General features: G+C 53.3%; 1 protein-coding gene across 1 annotated transcript in view; it reads left to right on the top strand.

Moving 5' to 3' along the window:
* The window catches only part of CACNA1A (calcium voltage-gated channel subunit alpha1 A), a 280,383-nt gene that overhangs the window by 245,395 nt on the left and 12,416 nt on the right, over positions 1-22,572 (top strand). The window contains exons 33-40 of the mRNA XM_072947567.1: positions 1,116-1,226; positions 5,121-5,204; positions 12,606-12,722; positions 13,076-13,141; positions 13,304-13,419; positions 14,797-14,947; positions 17,790-17,917; positions 20,131-20,227. Of these exons, the coding sequence (XP_072803668.1) occupies positions 1,116-1,226; positions 5,121-5,204; positions 12,606-12,722; positions 13,076-13,141; positions 13,304-13,419; positions 14,797-14,947; positions 17,790-17,917; positions 20,131-20,227 (870 nt within the window). The remainder of the gene's footprint in view (positions 1-1,115; positions 1,227-5,120; positions 5,205-12,605; positions 12,723-13,075; positions 13,142-13,303; positions 13,420-14,796; positions 14,948-17,789; positions 17,918-20,130; positions 20,228-22,572) is intronic.

Genomic DNA, 22,572 nt, shown 5'->3' on the forward strand with positions numbered 1-22,572 from the left:
ATCTCCTATGTCATAATATCAGCGTCGGATTGCTTGACAGTCTGTCACACCTCGTTGAGCTCCGAGGGGCCAGATAAGACATGGGCACCCCTGAATTCCTGGGGTTCAGAGAGGCCCTGGCTCAGAGGGAACAAGAGGCCCTCGATAAATGTTTGATGAATAAAATGAGGAGAAAAGGGCAGGTAAGGACCTTGTGAGCCTTGGGGCCATGGAACCTCTCCAGGGTGAAAAGTCAGAACTTTTCACCATGTGGTTTGGAGACCAAAGGCCTGAATTCAAACCCAGCTCTGCCGCTTAACTCACCGGTTAACCTTGCACAAGTGACCAGTGACTTCTCAGGGCCTCAGTTTCCCTGTCAGTGAAATGGAAATGATAATAATAGCTCCTTCCTTGCCCCGGATGCGGATGAGGATTCAATGAGAAAGTTCCTGCGAAGACATGAGCGCATTTCTCAGCACTTAAAAACGCTCAGCAAATTTAGCTGTTGATTTTTATGAGTTGGCAAAAAAAGCAGTGCCTATATTCACCTGAAAACTCATCTCCATAAGCAAGTTCTTCTGTCTTTTCATTGTGATGGTGATGAACTGTTTCTAACAAGCAGAAGAGAGAGGGCGGTATGGCAGAGCACCCCTCAGACTGCTCAGGGGGCATCTGGGCTTCTTGTTAAAATGCAGCTTCTAGTTCAGCGGGTCTGAGTGGGCCTGGGACTCTGCATTTCTAACCAGCAAATTAAAAAAATAATAATGTAAGTAAAGGAGTTTTTGTTTTGATGTGAAAAGATTAGCCCAATAGCTAATAATAAAACAGATAGTGTATAATGAAAAAGAATATGTGTGTATATATATATATATATGTGTGTAACTGAATCACTATACTGTACACCAGAAATTAACACATTGTAGACCGACTAGACTTCAATTATAAATAAATAAATAAATAAATAAATAAATAAATAAATAAATAGCCCAGCCCATGAAGAGCTTGCCATGTGCCTAGGTAAGCTTCACACGACATCAACAGGGAAGCCAAGGGTCACGGGTCAGCCATGAAGCCACCTCCCTGGCCCCCATCACCGTGCCCACTGACCCCACCTCTCTTCCTCTTTTCTCCTCTAGTTCTATGGAGCCTCGATTGCTTATGAAAACGCCCTGAGGGTATTCAACATCGTCTTCACTTCCCTCTTCTCTCTGGAATGTCTGCTTAAAGTCATGGCTTTTGGGATTCTGGTAAGTACTGCCTTGGGGCTAGAGCCACGGGTTAAGGAGCCCGATGGGGCACTGGGTGCTGGGTGGTAGTCTCCCGACCTGGCCCCCTGCCCCCAGCAAGCATCCCTCCAGTGCCTCCAGACTCTCCGTAGGTGTTCCCGTTCTTGCCAAGTAATGCAGACTGTGGGTCCTGCACACATTTATTCAGACATTCCTCGAAATGTTGGGATGGGAGGCAATAATTATTCATTTCAGAGATAAGGAAACTGAGATCCACACAAGCCAAGTCCATGGCATTCAAACCGTCCTAGCCACGATCCACAGTGAGAAACACATTTTGCCGTGGAGCCCAGCACACAGACATACAGATAGACCAGATGAAATTTTCACAGAATCCGTATCTACCTTTAGTGTGTGCCCTGTATTCTGAAGTTGTCTGTCTCCTTAATTCCATGTCCCCTTTTGCTTTAGTGCAGTTCCTGACCCTGTCTAACTTGATTTCATCTCCCACTAATGCGAGTGGTCTTAACCCGAGGTCTCTTGACCCCTGAAGGGATCTGTGGATGGTGGGGGAGGGGGCCCATGGAATGAGATTTGAAAAAATTACTTCTTTGTTTTTACCAGCTGCTCACCAAATTTTAGCTTTTCCTTCCATCTTGAAGGTAGATGACAAGCCCCTGCAGGATTACCCGTGTGATCTGTGTCTCTGTTAAAATGAGACGTTCTCAGGAGGCATCACAGGGGTTGCAGGTACAGTAGGCCCTGTTTATCTGCAGGTTCTGCACCCGCAGAGTCAACCGATTTAATTGGCGGCTGGTCGAATCTGCAGGTGCAGAACCCGCAGATATGGAGGACTGAGTGTAAAGCACTTGAGTGTCTGCTTGGCCCACCTCGCTGAAGAGAATGACCTGCAGCCCGTGGTGTCAGCAGACAGAGGCTGAATTCTCACCCTGGCTTCCCAAGGTGGTCAAAGGTGTCGGCTTTGGCACCAGAGAGACCTCGATTCAACTCATGTCCAAGCTGTATCACCTCACCTCTCTCCCCTCCATTGCAAGAAAGGGCCAACTTCTCCTCTCTCCTAGAAGTGCTCTTGCAAACCCCAAACACAAATAATCTGTGTCTGGAGACTGAGGGTGAATCCCGGCATGTTGTGAGCACTCAATAAATGCCAGGAAGGGTTACAGTTCATCGCCTACCTTTTTCCTCCAAAGCCATGGCTCCCAGCCCTGCTGCCCACCAGAAGCACTGGGGAGATCTCTTAAAGTCAAACGATGCCCTTCCCTAGACCCACCTCAAGAGGTTCTGCTTCACTGGGTTGGATGGGGGCCCCTCAATCTGAATTTTTTAATGAGGACACCCAGGGAAGCCCAAATCACAGCCCAGGCAGGCCATTGGGCTCTGCACGGAGAACCATCCAGGCAGAGAGAGGCACCCTGCAGTCAGGGCAGTTGCACCAACTCAGAGTCAGTTCCAGCCCTGGGGATGCCACCTGTGGGCTGTATGACCCAGAGCAGATCATAGAACATATACAGAGAAGAACACAGGCTCTGGAGCACCCACCCCTGGGTGCAGTCCTGCCTCAGCCCCTTTTGAGCTATGAGATCACAAACATGGCCTCTTTGCTCCCATGTCTAAATCTACAAAATAAGATTACCAGGCCCCCAGGCTCCCGGCGCTAAGGGGAGCGTGCGCATGGGCCCAGGCACAAGCTCTGCACAGTACAGCTGTGTCACACGATTTTTTTTCGTTCCCAGTCAGTCTTCTCGTGGTGAAGTGATTCATCTTACTGGGAGAGGATTCCACCTCCTCCACCCCTGACCATCACACAGAGGTCTGCACTGAGCCTCCCCCTTCAGTTGTAGGCGAAACCCCAAGTTTCCCACGTAGAATTTAAATGATAGAGGGGAAACTTCTAGTCCAGGGGCTTGAGGCCTGTGGCCAGACACCTAGAAAGCTGTCTTCATTTGTGCCCCCCAGAAGCAGAGCCTGAGACAAGGATTGAATGCAAGGGATTAATCTGGGAGGTGACCCTGGGAAGCACCATATGAGAGTGGGGAGTGAAACAGGGAAGGGAAGGCAGCCGGTACAGGGTGTGTTCTTGAGCAGGTCCCTAGTGTGGGCAACTGGGGTGCCGTTCAGTGGAGGACCTCTGGGAGGCAGCAGAGAGTACATACCTTACATACTTCAGTCATCTCACCCATGGTGGGGGAGCTGGGCTATTTATCCTCCAGTGCCCATCAGCCACAGTCAAGGGCTGCTCCAAGACAAGCTGTTAATTCCCCACCAAATATGCAACTAGAGAAAACCCCTGGGCAGAGAAACAAAGGTGCACAGTCAAAAAATTAGCGGATATGGGTAGGGCCCCAGTAGCACCTACTAAAATACCAAAAAGTGCCAGTGGAACCTGAATTCCCTTAGACAGTTGTACGACAACGTCCATCTAGTAAGCACCTATTATCTGCCAAACCTCACGCTCAGTGACTCACGTTCATTATCTGATTGTTATGTCCTTATCTTCCAGAAGAGGGCCCTGAGGCCCAAGCAGTCCAACTCCAAGTGTGTATTTGATTCATATATGCTAAAAGAATTTGATCCTGAGAAGCACAGCTCCAAAGCCCGGGTCCTTCTCTGTGAGGCAGAGGGGCTGCTGCATTGTCAGATGCTCAGGGGAAAGCTGACCACTCAGAATGGGGCCCAAGCGCCGACGCGGCCCCCTGCTTTCGTGAGGATGCTGGGAAGGCCTGTGTTTAGCATGGGTCCCACTGAGCCTTGAGGGGAGGGCCACCTATTTGAGCTAGACCCTTAGATCTAGGCAAGGGTGCTACTCATTGTGGACTCAAACAGTGTAAAATATTTCAGTATTTTAACAACAGCATGCTATACCTGTGTGTCTTAGTTGAGCCAGAACCCAGCCCAGGAAGGTACTAGGGAGGATAGATCAAGTTAAGCTGCAGTAACAAACAGCCCCCACATCTCAGTTGCTCTAATCAATGAAGGTTTTGTTGACACTCAGCAGGGGGTGCTGTTCACCTCTAGTTACTCAGGGAACTAGGCTCATGGAGCAGCCACCATCTGGAACATTGCTGGTCACCAGGCCCAAAGTTAAGAGAGTTCTAGCGAGTCTTGCGCTGGCCAGGAAGTGACCCACACTGCCTCTGTTCACAACCCATTGGCTGTAACTAGAAACACAGCCTCATCTAACCACAAGGGAGCCAGAAAGTACAGCCTGGTGTGTGCCCAGAAGGCCTCTTACTCTGTTACTGACCCCTTTGTCCAGATTAGGAAATGGAAGCACAGAGAGGTTAAGTCATTGACCCCTGGCCACACAGCTGGACAGTAGTAGAGCTGCGATGAGAACCCAGGGGCTGATCTCTTAACAAGTCCTGAGTCAGTGGGGTCCTGTGCACAGACTCTGGACTTGCCCAGACCGGGGTTCAAATCCTGACTCTTCACCTCTGTGCTGCCTGAGGTGAGCAGCTTTGCTCTCCGAGCTCCAGTCGCCTCGTATAAAACCGATGATAAACTTTCCCTCTGAAGGTCTTTGAGAGGATCCTGATGACGTCATTTATGCAGCATCTCAGGTCTCAGGGAGCCCTGGAAGCTGCTGGAGAAACGGCACAGCCCAGAAGGGCAGCCCTCCCCCCTGCCCCAGGTGGAGCTGAAGCAGCACCTGGAGTCCCTCCCTTCGGGCCAAGCAAGCTGTGGGAAGGCTGGGGGTCCCAGGGAGGGGGCACTCAGAGCAGATGACACTGAGCACCCCGGTCAGCAGCGTTTTGCTATTTGAATGACTATTAACTGTCCCAGGCACTGGGACTGGTCCACAGCTGTGCCCCTAGCGGGCCTCCTGGGCTGGACGATGGGCGCCAGCCTTGGAGCCCTGCCTTGGCATCTCTGTCTTGTGGGTCCCCATTCTAGAACTATTTCCGTGATGCCTGGAACATCTTCGACTTTGTGACTGTTCTGGGCAGCATCACCGACATCCTGGTGACCGAGTTTGGGGTAAGTTTCCCGCCGGCTTCTCTCTGGGCAATTCCTGGCTGGGCTGGGAGGGGCGAGGAGGAGGTCATTGGGAAGTCATGGCTGGCTCAAGCCAGCACTTGACCTTGACCAAAGAGGGAGAAGTGGGGACCCCAGAGGGCAAGGGCAGCCCCTCAAGAGGGTGATGCTGGGACATGGGGGTCAGCTCTGCAGCGTGAACTTCCTTGCATCTTGGCTATTGACTCATGAGTAAATAATGTGGATAAGCTCATTGAGAGAACTGAGACTCTTAGAGGATCCCAAGGCTGAGCCCCGCCCCCAAACACCACCCATTGTTGGGGGCCCAGAGGGAACCAGCTTCAAGCCCATCCTGCTTGAACTAACCATCTTCCAGCTCATGGGCAGGAGGGAGCCATGGCCTTCAGGGTAACAGGGGACACCATTCCCAGGGCTTCAGGAGGATTTCTGGGACATCCGTCTTCCTCTACCCCAGGCCTGGGACATTCCCAACGTGGGGGTCTCCGGACCTCACTGTGATGGCCCCCATAGGCCGCATGGTCCTTCCTTCTCCTCTGGAAGACTCAGGGACCCAGAGCTCCTGTCCCAGACGCCCTCCTCGGCCATTTGCCAGTGAGCCCAGGCTTGACGGCCCCTTGAGGGCTTGAGGGAGGCTGGGGGAGGGTAGGAGAGCCTCACAGGGAAAGTAAAAGGGCAAAGAGTATCAGAGTCGAGGGCCAGGGGTGGTATCAACCTTATCATAATAACAATAAAAATAATAATAGCTGACAAGGACAGTGCACTCGCTGCATCCCAGGCACTGTGCCAAGCGTTTTACGTGGATTAGCTCATGGTACAGGTCAGGGGCTTAGGATGCAAAAGAATTCCTTCAGAGGGTTCAACTGAAGGGATCCAAAACACAGATCACTCACAGAAGGGAGGGGAAGGCACTTAGCTCCCAGCCACCGTGGGGAGCTGTTACCTGTCCAGGTGCTGAAGTGGGGCAGTCCTGAGCTAGAGTCAGAGAGGGGCCACCCGGTAGGAGCTGTGGCCATGGAGGGACAGAACTCCTGGCAGAGACAGGGCCAAAGCCGGCACAGAGCATCTGGAGAGAAATACCCCAACCTTTCTCTCCTCCCACCACCCCGCCTCTGCCTCCTTCCAGCGACTCCCATTGGCTAAGCCCAGCCAGCAAGGAGCCAGAAGGCCAAAGAGCCAGGGTGATGTGCAGGACAGGCAGAGAAGAGCAGAGAGTAGATCTAGAAGGGGTGGGGCCCGAGGAAGAGGGTGTTATCCCATTTCACAGATGAGGAGACTGATGCTCAATGCTGAAGAAAATGAGGGACCTGGTCATGCAGCCAGACCTGGTGACTCCTTAGGGCATATTAGTGTTCCCTGGGGTGTCCCTAACTTAAGCTTCCAGCAGAAAAGGATCAACTGATCAATTCTTCTATCCTGGAAGCCTGGTAGGACAGGACCGGGGAGCTACACAGAAGAGGGAGCCATTCTCTGATGCATCCCCTCACACCCTCACTCAGGTGGTATCCTGGTACTATTCTTTGCCTTTAGCTCCAGTAGACCAGAAGTCCTCCCCTTCCCCCCACCTCACCCCGACACCTTCCCCAAGAGAGGTCATGGCCAGCTGGGGGCTGTTGCCATTGGGGGACCCCTACCTGGCCACTGTCTCCTGACAGTGGATCAGAGCTTAGACCTCACCTTTGGTGCCAGGTTTCTAAGAGGTCTGGCGCTCCTACTGGCAGTCAAAATATCTTGCCATCCAGCTGAAGACAAGACAGCCTTGAACTAGTGTCCCTCCAGGTCAAGAGGTTGGAAGCAATGGTGACCCACCACCCCAGTAGAGCAGGTGGAGGAAGTTGACTGAAGCTCTGGTTACTAGCAAGAGATCTGTAGGACTGGACCCCAAAGGCTTGTTCTTCTGGCTGCAAGATATGGGAGGGCAGGAGAATGGGGCACGGGGTCCAATTCAGGGACATCAGGACGATTGCAGTAGTCAAACAGCCCTCCCTACGAGCAGTCTGACTGGGTAATTCGCGTTACCTCTTCTTGTCCTGTATTTGGGACTAACCTTCATAACAAATCTCATCATATTCTTGGAAACCTCACATTCATTCATGCATTCATAGAAGTATGCATTAAGCACCTGCTGTGTGTCAGGCATTGTGAGAGGTGCTGGAGACAGAGCAAAACAGACAAGAATGCCTCTCTAGGGAGAGAGATGGCAACTTTGAACAAGTCAGAGCGATTGACGTGAAGTGCTTGGCACAGAACCTGCCAGGAGTTAGAGAGTTCATAGAAAGTGATGATTATTATTACTGCTGTGAATGTACTTAGGGCTGCAATTTGTCAGGCAGCCCCCCGGCCCTAAATTATAATCATTTGGAGGGAAAAATGGAGGGCGGGTGTCTGGACCCTTTTAAGATGATGAACTTCCAACCTGGGGTTGGGGGAGGCCTCCCCTCACGGGCAGGGAGCCCACAACAGCCCCTTTCTGCTCTGAGGCCAGAGCTCAGCCAGGCTGAGGCAGGGGGATCCAGACCCTTGGGAGGGCAAGTCCCCAGGGTTTTGGGGAGGAGACGGCATGAGGCCCACCGGGCCTCAGCTACCGCCCCAAGTGGCCTGGGTGACGGGGTTTGCCCTGCGTGCGATGGATAATGACTGTGTTTCTTGTCTTGTCTCTTTCCATGCCTGCTCTTTAAACTGTATATTGGCACAACGCCGTCTGAAAAACTCATCCAATCAAAATGCACTATGAAATTCATTTGTTCATCCATGACGTGGTCTGTGTGTTCATACACCAATGACTATCTCCCAACCCACCACCACCACCCCCACTCCCCACCCGGGAACTGAAACCCATTGGTTTTTTGGCACTGGTTACAAATCAACCTAAAAAACGCTGAACACGCCTCCCCAACTGCCCCCGCCCGCCCGCTCCCCCTCCATCTTCAACATCTGCATCTAGAATCTGGTTGGTCTTACTTCTTTCTGAAGTCTAAATGCCTTACATTAACTGTGAACGCATCTTCTCGCGTCAGCATTGCACGTCATGCCCTGGGCTTTCTATACTTGGATTGCCTGATGCATCCCCCATCCCTACCCCCGTCTGTCTGTCTGTCTCTCCAAACCACCCCCCAGCCCCTCTCCCTTCCCCGTTCCTGCAGGCTAACTTCCTCTGAATTGGGGATTTCTGGTTGGGTTGGTTTGCGTCTTCTGCAGAGAAAAAGATGGGGTTTGCCCCATGCAGCGCCTCCAACAGGACAAGTCGGCGGGCTGGGTCTCCATACCTGCATTCCTTACATACACCCCTATACTCAGAGCCCTCAGCCCCTCTCTCCCGACTCCTACCCTGTTTAACTCCATGGAGCCCTGGTCCCAGGAATGCTCCACCAGGCCTTCATTCCAAGCCCACAAGCTCTTTGAGCTTGACCACAAGAGGTGTATATCTCCAAGTCTGATGGATGGAGGTCTGAGAGCTGGCCAGGCAGTGCACAGGCAAAGATGCTCAAGTGAGGGGGACTCAGAACAGCCAGACTCAGGTTTGGCTGCTCCCAGATGGACAAGCCAGCTGAGGCCTCCTCCCGGAGCCCTGATCTGCACATGCACGTGTTCTGCCTCCCCTCGACCCCCGCCAGACACACAGTCACTGCACACATGTGCTCTTTCCTCTTTCTTGCTCAGGTTCTGATTCTCATTCCCTCTTTCTGTCTCTCTCTCTCTTTCTCCTTTTTGCTCTTGCAATCTCCCTCTCTCCATCCTCCCCTCGGCCCAGCATACACACACACACACACACACACTCAAGCACACACTATCCCTCCTCTCTGTTCTATCCATCCACCCTGCACGCCTGAACCCCTACCCTAGATACACCATCTCCATCTCTCCCTTTCCTCATTTATGTAGCACCCTGCACACTTTGTTATATCCCACCTGCCTCTGCCCTTCCCTCACCCTCCCCTGAGCCCCTTTGAAGGACCCCCAGTGGCATCTCTGCACCAGATCCTTCCTCTGACAGCCATACACAGGCACTCACCCACCAAACATTTAATAAGCCCCAACTGAGGACCACAGATGGAGGGCTGGGCAGAAGCAGACACCATAACTCCCCGCCCAGTCCAACACCCCCCACCCCAGATGGAGGTGGCAAGCATTGGTCAAACAACCCCTGAAATCTACTTGAAATTGCAACTGTGCTGCAAGCTGATAGATGAGCAGTGTTAACAAGGTGGAGAGGGGAGAAAAGGGCATTTGAGGCCCAGGACAGCATGTGCAAAGGCCCTGTGGCAGGTCAGAGCACACAGGGTCCAGGGTCTGCAAGTGAAAGGATGTGGCTGGAGCAAAGAGAGAAGAGGAAGGCTGACCCAGAAAAAGTGAAGAGGGCAAAAGGAGACAGGACCCTGGGGCCTTGTGGAAGCCTGGGAGGATTTGGGGCAGGAGAGGCGTGATCAGAGGCTGCAGAGCAGAACGTGGCTAGGCAGAGGGATGGGCTGGAAGTGAACACCAGGAATCCCAGAGAGATATGACAGCAGAGGAGGCAGAGAACAGTGGGAGGACTGGCCATCTGAGCAGGGGTCTCTCCAGGACTTGAAGATTGGTGGGGTCTGGGTTGAGCTGAGAGGTGCTTGGAGGGGTTGAGACTGGTGTGAACCAGGAGATGGAAGTTAGGGAATGCCGGGAGAGGGCCAGGGTAGGGAAAGAGGACTTTAGTGCCATTAAGGGCATCCTGGAAGAAGTCAGATAGACAGGTGGTTATGGGGTCTGGAGCTCAGAGGCAAGGTCTGGGCTGGAGGGGGCGTGCGGTCTGCAAATGTCAGTGTTTCTCAGGAGCCCTCGGGTGGGTGGTTCCCATGTCCTTCTGAGCACTCACACCCCTGAACACAGCAAGCCTTCCAGGGCCTGCGATCCTTCCCGGATGTGGACAAAAAGATGGACGCTAGGAAGAAGGAAATCAGAAGTTCTGTGAGCACTTGCAGGACTCTATGCAGAGCCAGGAGGAGACGGAGGGGTGGACAAGGGCAGACAAGAACCTTCCCCTGTCCTGTCACCTGAACCTCTTTCATCTCCACCCCCTACCTCCTCCGTGTGTCTCCTTTCTCCCTGGCTCCAAGCAGGGCAGCATGCTCTTTGCACGTGTCTCCCTGCAAAACCCCCTGCTTCTCCCACATGGCGGCAGGCTTCCACCCCTGCTCTGCCCCAAGCCCCCCAAGACTGCTTCCAGGGCCTGCTTGCCTTTGCATGAGTCCACATGTTATGGCCCGCCCCGTGAAGGGATGGCTTATACTCTGGGGGGTGGATGGGAGGGAACTGGGGACACCTGGGCCATCAGCCCTGTCCCCAGATGGAGCTGGGTGGCCAGGCAGGGCTGGGAGTCAGGTCAGCAGGGCACAGAGGGTGACTCTTGGCCATGCTGGGTTTGGGGGTTTATTCAAGGCGCTTGAGACATTCCCACTAGTGGTTGGGCCCAATGGTCAGGGTCGGAACCCCACACCCCTCCCCAATCCTAGAGGCCTAAGGGTCAACTGATGCATCCCAGCAAACATTCTAGACTTTGCCAGCAAACCCAGGGGCCTCTTGCCAGCCCCAGAAATTCCTTGAACTCCCATCCTTGCCTCAGCTCCCAGTCCAGAGCTGAGATCCTGTGCCTGGGAAGCCCTTGGGAACCACCAAATAGGATGCCCATATAATTCATGGTCCAAACTTTCAAGACCAAAAGGGGTGCTGAGACTGTTGGGGCAACCTGTATGATGACCCTTGAGTCGTTTGCAGGATAAGGGCTGGGCCACTGTTGCTGCGTGGCCTATATCTAGGGCTCCTCCAGGTCCCATAGAGCAGATCCGGTAAAGACCCTCCTGCCTCCAGCCCACTGATCAGTGGCGGTGTCCATGCCTCCCTGAAGCAGGGACTCAAATTCAGTGCCTCTGGGGGGCCAAGCAGATGCCATAAGCCAGGAAACCAATCCCACTTCTAGAATGTGGGAGCCTCGCACACTGGAGAACATGCCGTCTGCTTCAAGGCGGGCAGCCGCAGCTGAGCCCCAGCTACAAGCAGAAGCAGCCTCAAGGTTGCCAGAAAGCCAGATTTGGGGGCAAAAATCTGACTTTTAAACACTGGCAATTATTTTTGATTTTCTAAAAGAAAACTACTTAGACCCCAAAAACAGTTTTGTTGGCCAGATGTGGTGTATTTGTGACTTCTAGCCTCCTGTACCCCACCAGCACCCCCTGAGGTCCCAGCTGGCAAGCCCCTGGACGGTCACTTAAGATCTGCCATCTCTACAGCTGTCTCCCCACCCCGACCCCACCCTACCCCGACCTGGAGTTCTTCTGGCTTGGGCGGGAGGAGGTAGAGGCAGTGACTCGACAGGGGGCCTTTGAGCAGATGTAGGTCCACCCAGGGAGGTCCTGGGGGCAGGGACAGCCCCACCTCCCGGCCCCCAGCACCGGCCCCTCGGTGGGCCTGGGCTGACTGTGAGCTCACCCACCCACGGGCGCTGCGTACTTCCTGCTTCCCGCAGGCCTGGTCCCGTGCTACTCCACCCAGTCCCAGAAGCTGAGAAGCCATCCCTGAGAGGGGGGAAAGGGCCCCAAATGCATCTTCTCCGACTCAGCGGGCAGCGAGGACTCGCCCTGCAGCCGAACAGCCCCAGCTCCCTCCCGTCCTCCCCATTCCCGCTCGCCAAGGGGGTAAGAAAAGATGCTCTTCCGCTTCTCCGATTGGCTCGAGCCGCTGCTCCTCTTGGCCGTGGGGTGAGGTCAGGGCGGGCAGGAGCGGGTGGGCAGCTCGGCAGGGCAGGGCAGGGTGCCCGGTGAGTCCCACGACAGATGCATTTCTGGCCCGGAGCGTAACATGCCCTCCGAACCTGCACATGTCCACCAGGCCTGAGCGTGCTGGCTGCCCCCACCCCAGTGTTTGTGCATCGTACACGTGTGATGGATTCGGCAATTTGCCCGCTTGTGTCCTATCGTCTCAGTGCATTTGGTTGTTGGGAGAAACAAAAACCATCTCGATTTTTTTCCTGATTGGATGATTCGGATATTTTTTTCTTTTCCTTGTTCTTTTGTTATTTCTTCCCCACCCCACCCACCCCAATTTCTTTCTCTTCCTTCCTTTCTCTTTCCTTTCCCCTTTGTGGGTGGGGCTGGCAGGGAGGGTTTATGCTTTTGAGTTGATACCTTTTCCTCCCTTTCACCCTTTCTTCCCTCACCCCCACTTTGTTGTTTTTTTTTCTTTCGAGTTTTTTCCTCCGCACCATTGCATTAATAGTGCTTTCTCTCCTTTCCCTCCTTATTTGGGGTCTGGCTTGCTTTTTCCTGTTGGTTGGCTTCATGTAGGGGCCTCTGTGAGTGGTGACAGCTCTGAGCCCCTGGGGGTGGGTGGATGGTCACCCCTCTTTCTCCATCTCCCCAGAATAACTTCATCAACCTGAGTTTCCTCCGCCTCTTCCGAGCTGCCCGGCTGATCAAACTCCTCCGTCAGGGTTACACCATCCGAATTCTTCTCTGGACCTTTGTGCAGTCCTTCAAGGTGAGCCCCAGCCCCCTGCCCCTGCCTCTAGCCCAGGGCTGAGACGAAAATCAGGATCCCCCCCCCGCCCCCACCTGCACTGGCTGAATCTAGAACTCAGATGAAAATGCCTCTATGATACACCTTGCTGAGGTGTTACATGCAGAGTTCTTGTCTAACTTCCTGCCCCTGGTGTGTCTTGAGAGCTCCAAGGGGAATCTCTCCGAGCCACCAAGGATGCCCACCACCCAATGGCACCACTCTGGCACAGCATGTGCCCCCCCCAACTCAGCTGGGTGGTGCACTGGGACAGGTGAGAGAAACGGTGTGGGTAAGGGGCCCCCAGCACTCTTCATTACCTTCCTTCCCGCCAGGCCCTGCCATATGTCTGTCTACTGATCGCCATGCTTTTCTTCATCTACGCCATCATTGGGATGCAGGTGAGTGCCAGCCCGCTAATGTTCCAGGCAGAGCCACCACCCTTAGGCAGGGGTGGGGCAGAGGAGCTCAGTTCAGAGAGGCAGCCCTCAAAGTTGAGGGGAGTTTTCGTGGAGCCACTGGGGGACATGGCCACCCCTAGTCATCAACATCCAATTCCCCAGGTGTTTGGCAACATTGGCATTGACGTGGAGGACGAGGACAGTGACGAAGATGACTTCCAAATCACTGAGCACAATAACTTCCGGACCTTTTTCCAGGCCCTCATGCTGCTTTTCCGGTAAGAAGGGGACGTGCTTTCATCCTTCTCTTCCGGTGGGGGGCGTGTCCTCTCCCTTCTCTTCCCGTGGGGGGCATGCCCTCCACCTTCTGTTCCAGTGATGTTTGGAGTGGGCGTGGGGGGTCCAGGGACCCTGGCAGATCAGGAGCTGAAGGCCCTGGCACGCAAACATGAAGGTATTTTCAGGCATTATCTCATTGAATTCTGCTGACCATCCTGTCAACGGATTCTTGGCGATCGCACCTGACAGATGAGAAAACAGGCTTATAGACTCTGAATAGACCCTGAGGCTTGATTCTTAATCCTGGCTACACTTAGGGTTTCCTTCATTCAGTCATCAGAGATTTATTGAGCACCTGTTGTGTGCCAGGCACTATAAATACTGGGAACAAAGCAGAAAGAGACAACATTCTCTGCCCTCTGATGTTTATATCCCCGTGGGGGAACAGACAACAACCAATAATCAAATTATAGAGGATACGAGGAGATAAAATTCAAGATTAAGAGAGACACGGAGGCACCAAAGAACAAATAAAGTACAATTCCATTTATATGAGGTACCTAAAATGGGCAAATTTATAGAGGAAAAAAAAGTGGCATCAATATTGCCAGGGACTGGGAGAGGGGAGGGGGAGTTACTGTTTAATGGGATACAAACTTTCAGTCTGGGATGATAAAAGGGTTCTGGAGGTAGAGAGTGGTGATGATTGCATGGCTTATTACCATTGAATTATACACTTAAAATGCTTAAAATTATAGATTTTATGTATATTTTGTCACACTGAATTTTTTTTAATCTAACAACCACCAAAAAATAAAAATAAAAAGCATTGGAGGGCTGATAGGTCATGCCTCCCTTGAGTGGGGTCATTTTTGAGAGAAATAGGGGAGAGAGAGAGCCATGTGGATATCTGAGGAAGGGCAGTCCAGGTGAAGGGTACAGCAGTTCAAAGGCCCTGAGGCAGGAGCAAGGCTGACATGTCATAGGACAGCCGGGAGCCCAGTGTGCCGGGAGCAGAGTAACCTGGGGAGAAAGAAGTAAGAAATTACCATCACCTGGAGAGAGGAAAGCTTTTAAAACAGACCTATGTCTCCAGCCCTATGGCAGACCGGTGAGAGTGGGGCACTGGCATGGGCATTTTTAAAACGCCCTCCTCCTGGGTTTTCATGCACAGCCAAGGATAAGAATCCCTCTCTCTGAGCTCCCAGAGAGAAGAAGTGATTTACCCGGGACTCGAACCCCCACCAGCCCAGCTCCAGAGCTGAAGTGTTTAACCTCAAGGCTCTGCCTCCCTGCCGGGGGGGTGGGGAATGGGAGGCGGGCGCTGGTGTCCAGGGCTAGGTGCCCAGGTCTCTCATGTCCCTCTCTGTCCTCAGGAGTGCCACTGGGGAGGCTTGGCACAACATCATGCTTTCCTGCCTCAGCGGGAAACCGTGTGACAAGAACTCGGGCATCCTGACTCATGAATGCGGCAATGAATTTGCTTATTTTTACTTCGTTTCCTTCATCTTCCTCTGCTCGTTTCTGGTGAGTCCGTGGACCTGTGTGGGTGGGCTCCCTGGACCCGGCTCCTTCTCAGGACTGTGGATTTCTCTGGAGCCGGGGATTAGGTTGACCAGGGGTGCTCACGCTCGGCTCTATTGACATTGGGAGCTGGATCATTCTCTGGTCGTTGTGTGCATGGTAGGATGTTTGCAGCATCCCTGGCCTTGATCCACTAGATGCCAGTAGCACATGCCCCGCCACCCTCCCAGATGTGACAACCAAAAATGTCTCTGGACATTATCAGGTGTCTCCTGGTGGGGGGTGGGGGAGGGAGCAGAATCTCTAATACAGCTCTTGGTCATGTGTCTCAAAAGACATATATAAGAATGTTCATAGCAGCCTTATTTATACTAACCAAAACCTGAATACAATCCAAATGCCCATCAGCACGAAAATGGGCAAATTGTCAACTAGTCACACAAAACTGTACTATACAACAACGAATATGAATAAACTACAGCTACACAAACCCAGAAAACAAACACAAAAAGTTATCCTCCCACAGTTCTGAAGGCTAGAAGTATAATCGCAGTGTGGGCAGGGCCACGCTCCCTCCAGAGCCTCTAGGGGAGGAGCCTTCCTGGCCTCTTCTAGCTCCTGGTGGCCACAGACATCCCTTGGCTTGTGGCAGCACTGCTCCAGTCCCTGCCTCCATCATCACACAGCCTTCTCCTTGTGTCTGTCACAACGACAGTAGTCATATTGAATCTAGCCTGCCTGATCCAGTATAACCTCATCCTAAGCTGACATGCACAAAGACCCTTCTTCCAAATAAAGACACATCCACAGGCACTGGGGGCTAGGATTTGAACATGTCTTTTGGGGGCACACAGCTCAACCCACAGCACAGACCCACGTGGGAAGCAGAAGGGGTTGCCTCGCCTCCTCCTCTCCTCCCCAGTCTGGCCTCCTGACTGTGGAGCCCAGGATGTCAGCTGCCCAGGGAGCCGGGGAGATGTTGTTTTTAGACCTCAGCCCAGGCACCAGCATCTGTCGGCAAAAGCCAACGCGCCCACCTCCTTCAGGCCAGCAGCTTCACACTGAGTCTGGCAGCCTCAGTCTCATAGTGCACCCCTTCCCCAGGCCAGTGTCCACACCCATTGACCAGAGGGTCCATTACCCAGTTCCAGATTCCCAGAAGAGAGTCTAAATGGGCCACCCTAGCCCCTGGTCAGATGGCCACCCTTGCCTAAGCAGCTGTGGGTGTGTGTGAGGACAAGCTCTTATAACACAGCCCGTCTGAGGACAGTGCCCTAGGAGACATCTACAGCGCTTGACCATCAGCCCCCTGTAGTCAGGAATTTCCACTTTTAGTCACTGCTGCATCCCCAACCCCTAGGACAGTGACTGGCACACAGCAGGTGCTCAATCAATATGAAATGGTGAATTAAAAGAAGGTTAGGGACACCTAAAGGGGGAGGGTATGCCCCCTCAGTGGTAGAGTGCTTGCCTAGTATGCACAAGGTCCTGGGTTCAATCCCCAGTACCTCCATTAAATAAATAAATAAATACATAACCTAATTACCTCCCCCCAAAAAATAAAAATAAAAAATAAAAGTTAGGGATGCCTAGAATTACCTAGGTCATTTATTAAGCACCTACTATGTTTACCTCTAAACATTTGCTTACTGCCCACTATGTGCCAGGCCTTATGCTAGGCACTGGGGGTATAAGGATAGAACACGGTTCTCTCAGTTTGCAAGGGTGATGGGCAGACAAGTCAGCAGACAGTAGCAGTACAGTCTGATGTGTGCTTTGATAGGGGAGACTCCGACTGAGGAAAGGAAGATTTCAAAGAGTGGCCCTCAGGATGGTGAGCAGGAATAGGACCACGTGGTGATCAAATTGGTTGCAAGTGACAGAAACTCAACTGAAACTGATTTAAGCAGAATATATAGTTCACTAACTTATATAACTAAAAAGTCCAAATGAGGCTGGATCCAGGCAATAGCAAACCCCATCCTCTTTGCTCTTCTCTTCCACACTGGCTTTATTCTCAAACTTTCTCCTGGTAGAGCAAGATGGCTGCAAAACGCCCAGGGAAGGCTCTCATTGGCCACCTTGGGTCATGTGCCCCTCCCTAACCAATCATAAGCCTGGGTTATATGAGCACCACCTGTGGAGCCATGAGATCAGGGTCAGCAACACCCAACAACAGCATCTAATTTTAAAGGAAGGAGGTTCCCCAGATGCTGTTACCCAAAGAGACAAAAATGGTGTCCACTAAGGGAGCAACAGCTACAAAGGTCTGGAGGCAAGACTGGTGCAAGCTCCCCATGTGCTAACGGCTAGAAGAGCAGGTGAAAAGGTGCTAAAAGATGCAGACAAAGGCAGGAAAATTCATCCATCTATCCATCCATCCATCCACAAAATATCTGCTGAGTGCTTTCTTTGTGCTGGGAATGGAAACATGACAAAGTTCTGGCCCATGGAGTGTTCACTTTGGTTTTGTGGGGCCAGGTGTGGGAGGATTTGGGGTCATGGTGGTCCCCTTGGTGTTGGCCCCTGTTTCACATAGCATCTCCACCCTCTCTCTCCAACTCTCTGTCTCTATCCATCACTCTTGGTCTTTGTCTCTTTGTATCTTTCTCTGTCTCCATCTTTATCTCTGTCTCTGTCTCTCTCCCTCATCTCTGTTTCTCCATCTCTCTTGTCTCTGGGCTCCTTCTGTGAACATGTGTATTTCCTCTGTCTCCTCCTATCTCTTTCTTTGTCTCCCTTTTCCCATTTTATCTCTCGCCCTCCCTCCCTCGGGCCCCTGTGTGTACGTGTTTGGATGTGTCTCGCTCTCCGCACTCCTTCTGGGCCCCCGGGGTCCCCACAGATGCTGAACCTCTTTGTTGCCGTCATCATGGACAACTTTGAGTACCTCACCCGAGATTCCTCCATCCTGGGCCCCCACCACCTGGATGAGTACGTGCGTGTCTGGGCCGAGTACGACCCTGCAGCGTGGTAAGCAGTCACCCCGAATCCTCCAGCCACATTGCCTACGTTTCTCTGGCACCAGAGTACAGTCTAAGCTGGGGAGCTGGCTGGGATTTCAGGAGGATTGGTCAGAGGACAGAGATGAGAATCAGCAACCTCACCCATCCTGGCTAAAATGATTTGGGTACCACCACTGCCCAAACCCCAGGCTTTCTGGGAGATGAGGGAGGAAATCCACCATGAGTTCACCTCCTACGAGTCTCTCTTGCCCCCCACTGTCCTCCAGATGGGGAGGACAAGTTAGCCAGGCCCCAGGCAGGAAGCCAGAGGCCTCGCAGCCTCATTTCTCCTGGGAGTGTGGGGAGAAAGGCTGGCTTAGCTCCCTGGGCAGGCAGAATTGGCTGCAAGATCAGAGTGGCGAAACCCAGCTCTCACTGGGATCCCAGGATGCTGGAGCAGGTGGTCACACAAGACCAGGGAAGAGGACACTGTCTCAGTTGTCCTTGCATCTTCATGGTCACCAAGGGCATGAGCTCTCCCATCTCCGTAGGCACCAGAGTGCCCCCTCCTGGCTGACAGGTGATGGTTTCAGAGGATCATCTCCACCCTGCACGTGTGCGTGGAGTGCCCACTCAACCCTTGCGGGACGCTCAGAGGTGCCATCCCGATGCTCAGAGCCCCCCAACCAGAAACTGAGGATTCTAGTCCAGGCTGAGCTTGGGGCCCAAGAAAGCATGAAATGGGGACCCCCAGCAGCCTGTGTGCTGGAGGTGCAGCCTCACAAAGAAGGCAGGGTGGAGTGGATCCTTGTCATTCCTGCAGTCCCCGAACAAGTCCTCCATGAGACCAAGAGGCTGGGGTGAGCCGCGGGGCTGGGGTTTGACTTTCCACTGGATCCTAACTCTTCCTCTTTTGATTTTAGGTCACAGCAGTTGGATGCTGTTCCCCTGACCTCTATTCCACGAGCCCCCCAGCCCCAGTGTAGCCCACATAGATTGTGGAGAAGGGAGACACAGGGAGCCCTGGGGGAGGTTCCAAACCCCAGCCCAGAGCTCCTGGCCCACTCCAAATGAAACCCTCTGCCCCACTGCTCCCGGGATCTGCAAGTGTCTGGGAAGGTCTCAGGGACCCTCACTCATCCCATGGCTCCCCTATTCCTTCCAGCCAGGGGGTTCTCAGCCCCTGGCACTGTGATCTCACTTTGTGCACGGGGAGCCAGCGTGAACACAGCTCAACTCTGTGCCTCCACTAATCCCCTCTCTTCTCCTTTCAGCGGTCGGATTCATTATAAGGATATGTACAGTTTATTGCGTGTAATATCTCCCCCTCTCGGCTTAGGCAAGAAATGTCCTCATAGGGTTGCTTGCAAGGTTTGATTTCCACTAAAACCTGCTAGCATCCATGGAATGAGTGTGGCTTGGGGTTCTTCAATATATATATTTCATATATATATATAAAATCTAAAAAACAGAGCCATCTCTCTCTTTTGCATTAAACTAGAAAACTCTCTTAGCCCACAGAATGCAGTCACGTAGACTTGACGAAGCATGGAACATATATCTCTCCGTTCCCTTCAGCCATTTCTGCTTGCTCTGAGCTGAAGCTGCCCATCCCGGGGTCTCAACGGCACCCCGAATCAGACACATCCTGGGGGGATCGTAACTTTGCATTGCCCTCCCCCCACTACCATCTCCTCCACTCTCCCCTCCACCCTTCGCCTCCCAAAGCCCCCAGCCTTCCTCCCACCGCCCTGGCCCCTCCTCCCCATCTCGGGCCCCCTCAGAGACCAGCCTCAGCCAAACCAGAGAACGTTACCCACTTTTTTAAATGACACTGAATCAAAAGCATTGCTCCAGGCCCTCCAGAGTGAGAAACCCCACCCTTCCCTCCACATTTCACCAGAACCACGGCTCAGAGTCAAAAGCAAAGCTGACTTTTCTCTTTTCTCTCTCTCTCTCCCCCTGCTCGTAAGCAGTGAAATAATCTTTTTTTAATTACCTCTTCCATTTTTTCCCTCCTCTTTTCTATTTATTTGAAATACCTATTTTCTCGTTCTCTGCATCTTTCTCTTTTCGGCTCGTGTGATTTTTCTTTTTGTCTTTTTTTTTTTTGGTTGGTTTTTTTTTTCTTTTTTTTTTTTTTCTTTTTTTTTTTGCCTCTTCCGTTTCTTCCCCTCCCTCCACCCATTCCTCCTTTGGTTCTCCGTTCCCACTCCCGTTTTTTGTTTTCGGTGCTGCCAGGGGCCGCATGCCTTACCTGGACATGTATCAGATGCTGAGACACATGTCTCCGCCCCTGGGTCTGGGGAAGAAGTGTCCGGCCAGAGTGGCTTACAAGGTAGTCTAACCCTTGCCGACCACCGACGTCCGGGCACTGGGGATTTTTCAGTGCTGACCAGGAGCAACCAGCCGAGTCTCTTTTTCCAGCGTTACTCTTCTTTTTTTCTTTTTCTTTTTTCCTTTTCCCCTTTCCTCCTCGAGTACATGGATCATGACCATCCCTTGACTCTAAGCAGCACACTGTGTCCGTCCTTTCTGATGAGTGTGTCTTGGTGTTTTGAGACTCCATTATGGCCGACACGCCGGGGGGAGGAGGAGGGGAGCCCCCAGGTCCCCCTGCACCTGGTCCCCCAGGAACCAAATTGGACACAAACACACTTCGGGAAATCGGGGTCACTGCTGTGCCCAGAGTAGCCCCCAGGTCCACACCTGGGCTGGTGCCTTGCAGGGGTGGGTGCTTCGGCCCCATCTTTTGTATCTTGAGGCCCCAGGTCCCACCATCCCCCATGCACACCTGAAGCTGATCTCTGACCCAGGGCCTTGGGGGATCCAAGACCTCCCGGGGAGCACCCAGAGCCTCTCCCCTTCTCCCTCCCTCTGGAGTTGCTTCTCCAGTCTCCCTGTCCCTATGCCACCCATCTCCCCTCAAGACACCCCAACATGCCTCTCCATTGTTCCAGAGTGGGCAGGCGGGCCGCAGCTGGACCCCTGGACCGTGGCACCCTGATGCAGGCCATGCACGCTGCCTTGGCGGGGGCCTGGGGCGGGCAGGCACCATGGCCGACCGGGGGGGTAGTGCATGCTGGCTGAAGGAGCCGCCAGGCGGCTGGGCCGGGCCACCCCTCTAGACCCCTGTCCCGGAATCTCCCTTGGCACCCAAGGACAGATGCTCTGTTCCCTCCAACTCATCCACAAGAAGTTCAGGAATGACCTTTACTGTCAGCCCCTCCGAAAAAAACAATGATCCCATCATTCCATTCTCCCATCCACCTTGGCTGCCCTGCGTCTACAAGAGTCCTCCCTCCCCTTGTCAATCTCCTTCCTGCGTCGTGTAACCGCCTCCCCGCAACCTCATTCCTCTTCCTCCTCCTCCTCCTCTTCCCACCTCCGTATACGCCTGCTTCCCAGGCAAGGCCAGAGTGAGGTGGCCCCACCAGCCTCTCCCTGTACCTGTCCCTTCTCTGGTTTTCCTTTTGTCCCTTCTCTTGGTCTCTGTTTGACTGAGGCTGAGGGGTGGGTGTGTGAGCGTGTACAAGAGAGAGGGAGAGAGTGCCTTTCCCTTCCTGGTCTCTGTGCAGGGCCACTACGGATCCGTAAAGCACCTTTGTGTAAATTTGAAATGAGCAGCCTTTCCACAGAACACTTGGTCTGTTGGAAAACTGTTGGAATCCACCAATGTGAAAACAAGACACTTTTCTGCTATCAGCTGGGAAGGTGTCATTTAAATACACAAAGCCATGATTTCAAAGTTGGGGAGCCCTTTGTGCCGTGCACAACCTGCTGTGCACAGTGGCCCAGTCTGTGTGTCCCTGTCTGCTGCCTCCATCCCCACTCTGCCTCCACCCCATCTCTCATGTTCTGCTCTGAGTTTGCCATCCCCTTCCCCGTCTCCAACTGTTTCATGCCTACCTGTGTCTGAATCCTCCAGTGAACGTCAGTGTCCCTCTCCATGCCACCTCAGCCTGGGCTGGTGCACACCAGCCCTGCATCCTCTCCCACCCTACCAAGCATGGGGGACAGAGCCCCTGCCTGGGAAACTGGGAATCTTTTCTTCCCTGGGCCACGGGAACACCCCCTTACCCCTTCCCCCTGCCATCGCACAAAGAGCCAAGATCCGGACATGCCCCCTGAGATACTTTCCACGAAGCTATGAATGAGTCTCGAGATTCCGTCTGCATGCGCCCCTGTCTGCCATTCTGTGTGTCATGGCCTCGCTGCATGTCCGCGAGGGGCCCGCCCCATCAGTGGTGGGAGGGCCGCCTGCCCGCCGCTTCTTGGAGGAATGATGTGGTCTGTGCCCATCCGGTCTGGTCTGGGTCGAGCCGGGGGTGGGGGTGGGGAGCTGGCGGCCCCCCCAGCGGCTGTGGCCATGGACCCCTCTGCCTGGCTGCTGCATGTCTGCTGCAATCTGGCTTGTGCTCTTCTTTGGGGTCAGAACATAACGGAGCTGTCCAGAAGAACTCTGGGGCAGGGCAAGGATCTGGGCCACCCGTGGAAATGCCAGCTCTAGGGGATAGCAGGGCGGGAGAGGACCGGGCAGGGGCTCCGCAGCATAGGAGAGTCCCCAGGCCCTCCCTGTGGGCCACCATGGGAAATCGGGAAATAGAAGAGTGGGACAGGTAACCTGAGGGTGGGGGGGCACCCTAGCCGCTGCCTTCAGAGTTCTTCCTGGGGCTCCCTGGG

This window comes from Vicugna pacos, chromosome 22 (assembly GCF_048564905.1).
Source record: "Vicugna pacos chromosome 22, VicPac4, whole genome shotgun sequence".
Taxonomy (NCBI): domain Eukaryota; kingdom Metazoa; phylum Chordata; class Mammalia; order Artiodactyla; family Camelidae; genus Vicugna; species Vicugna pacos.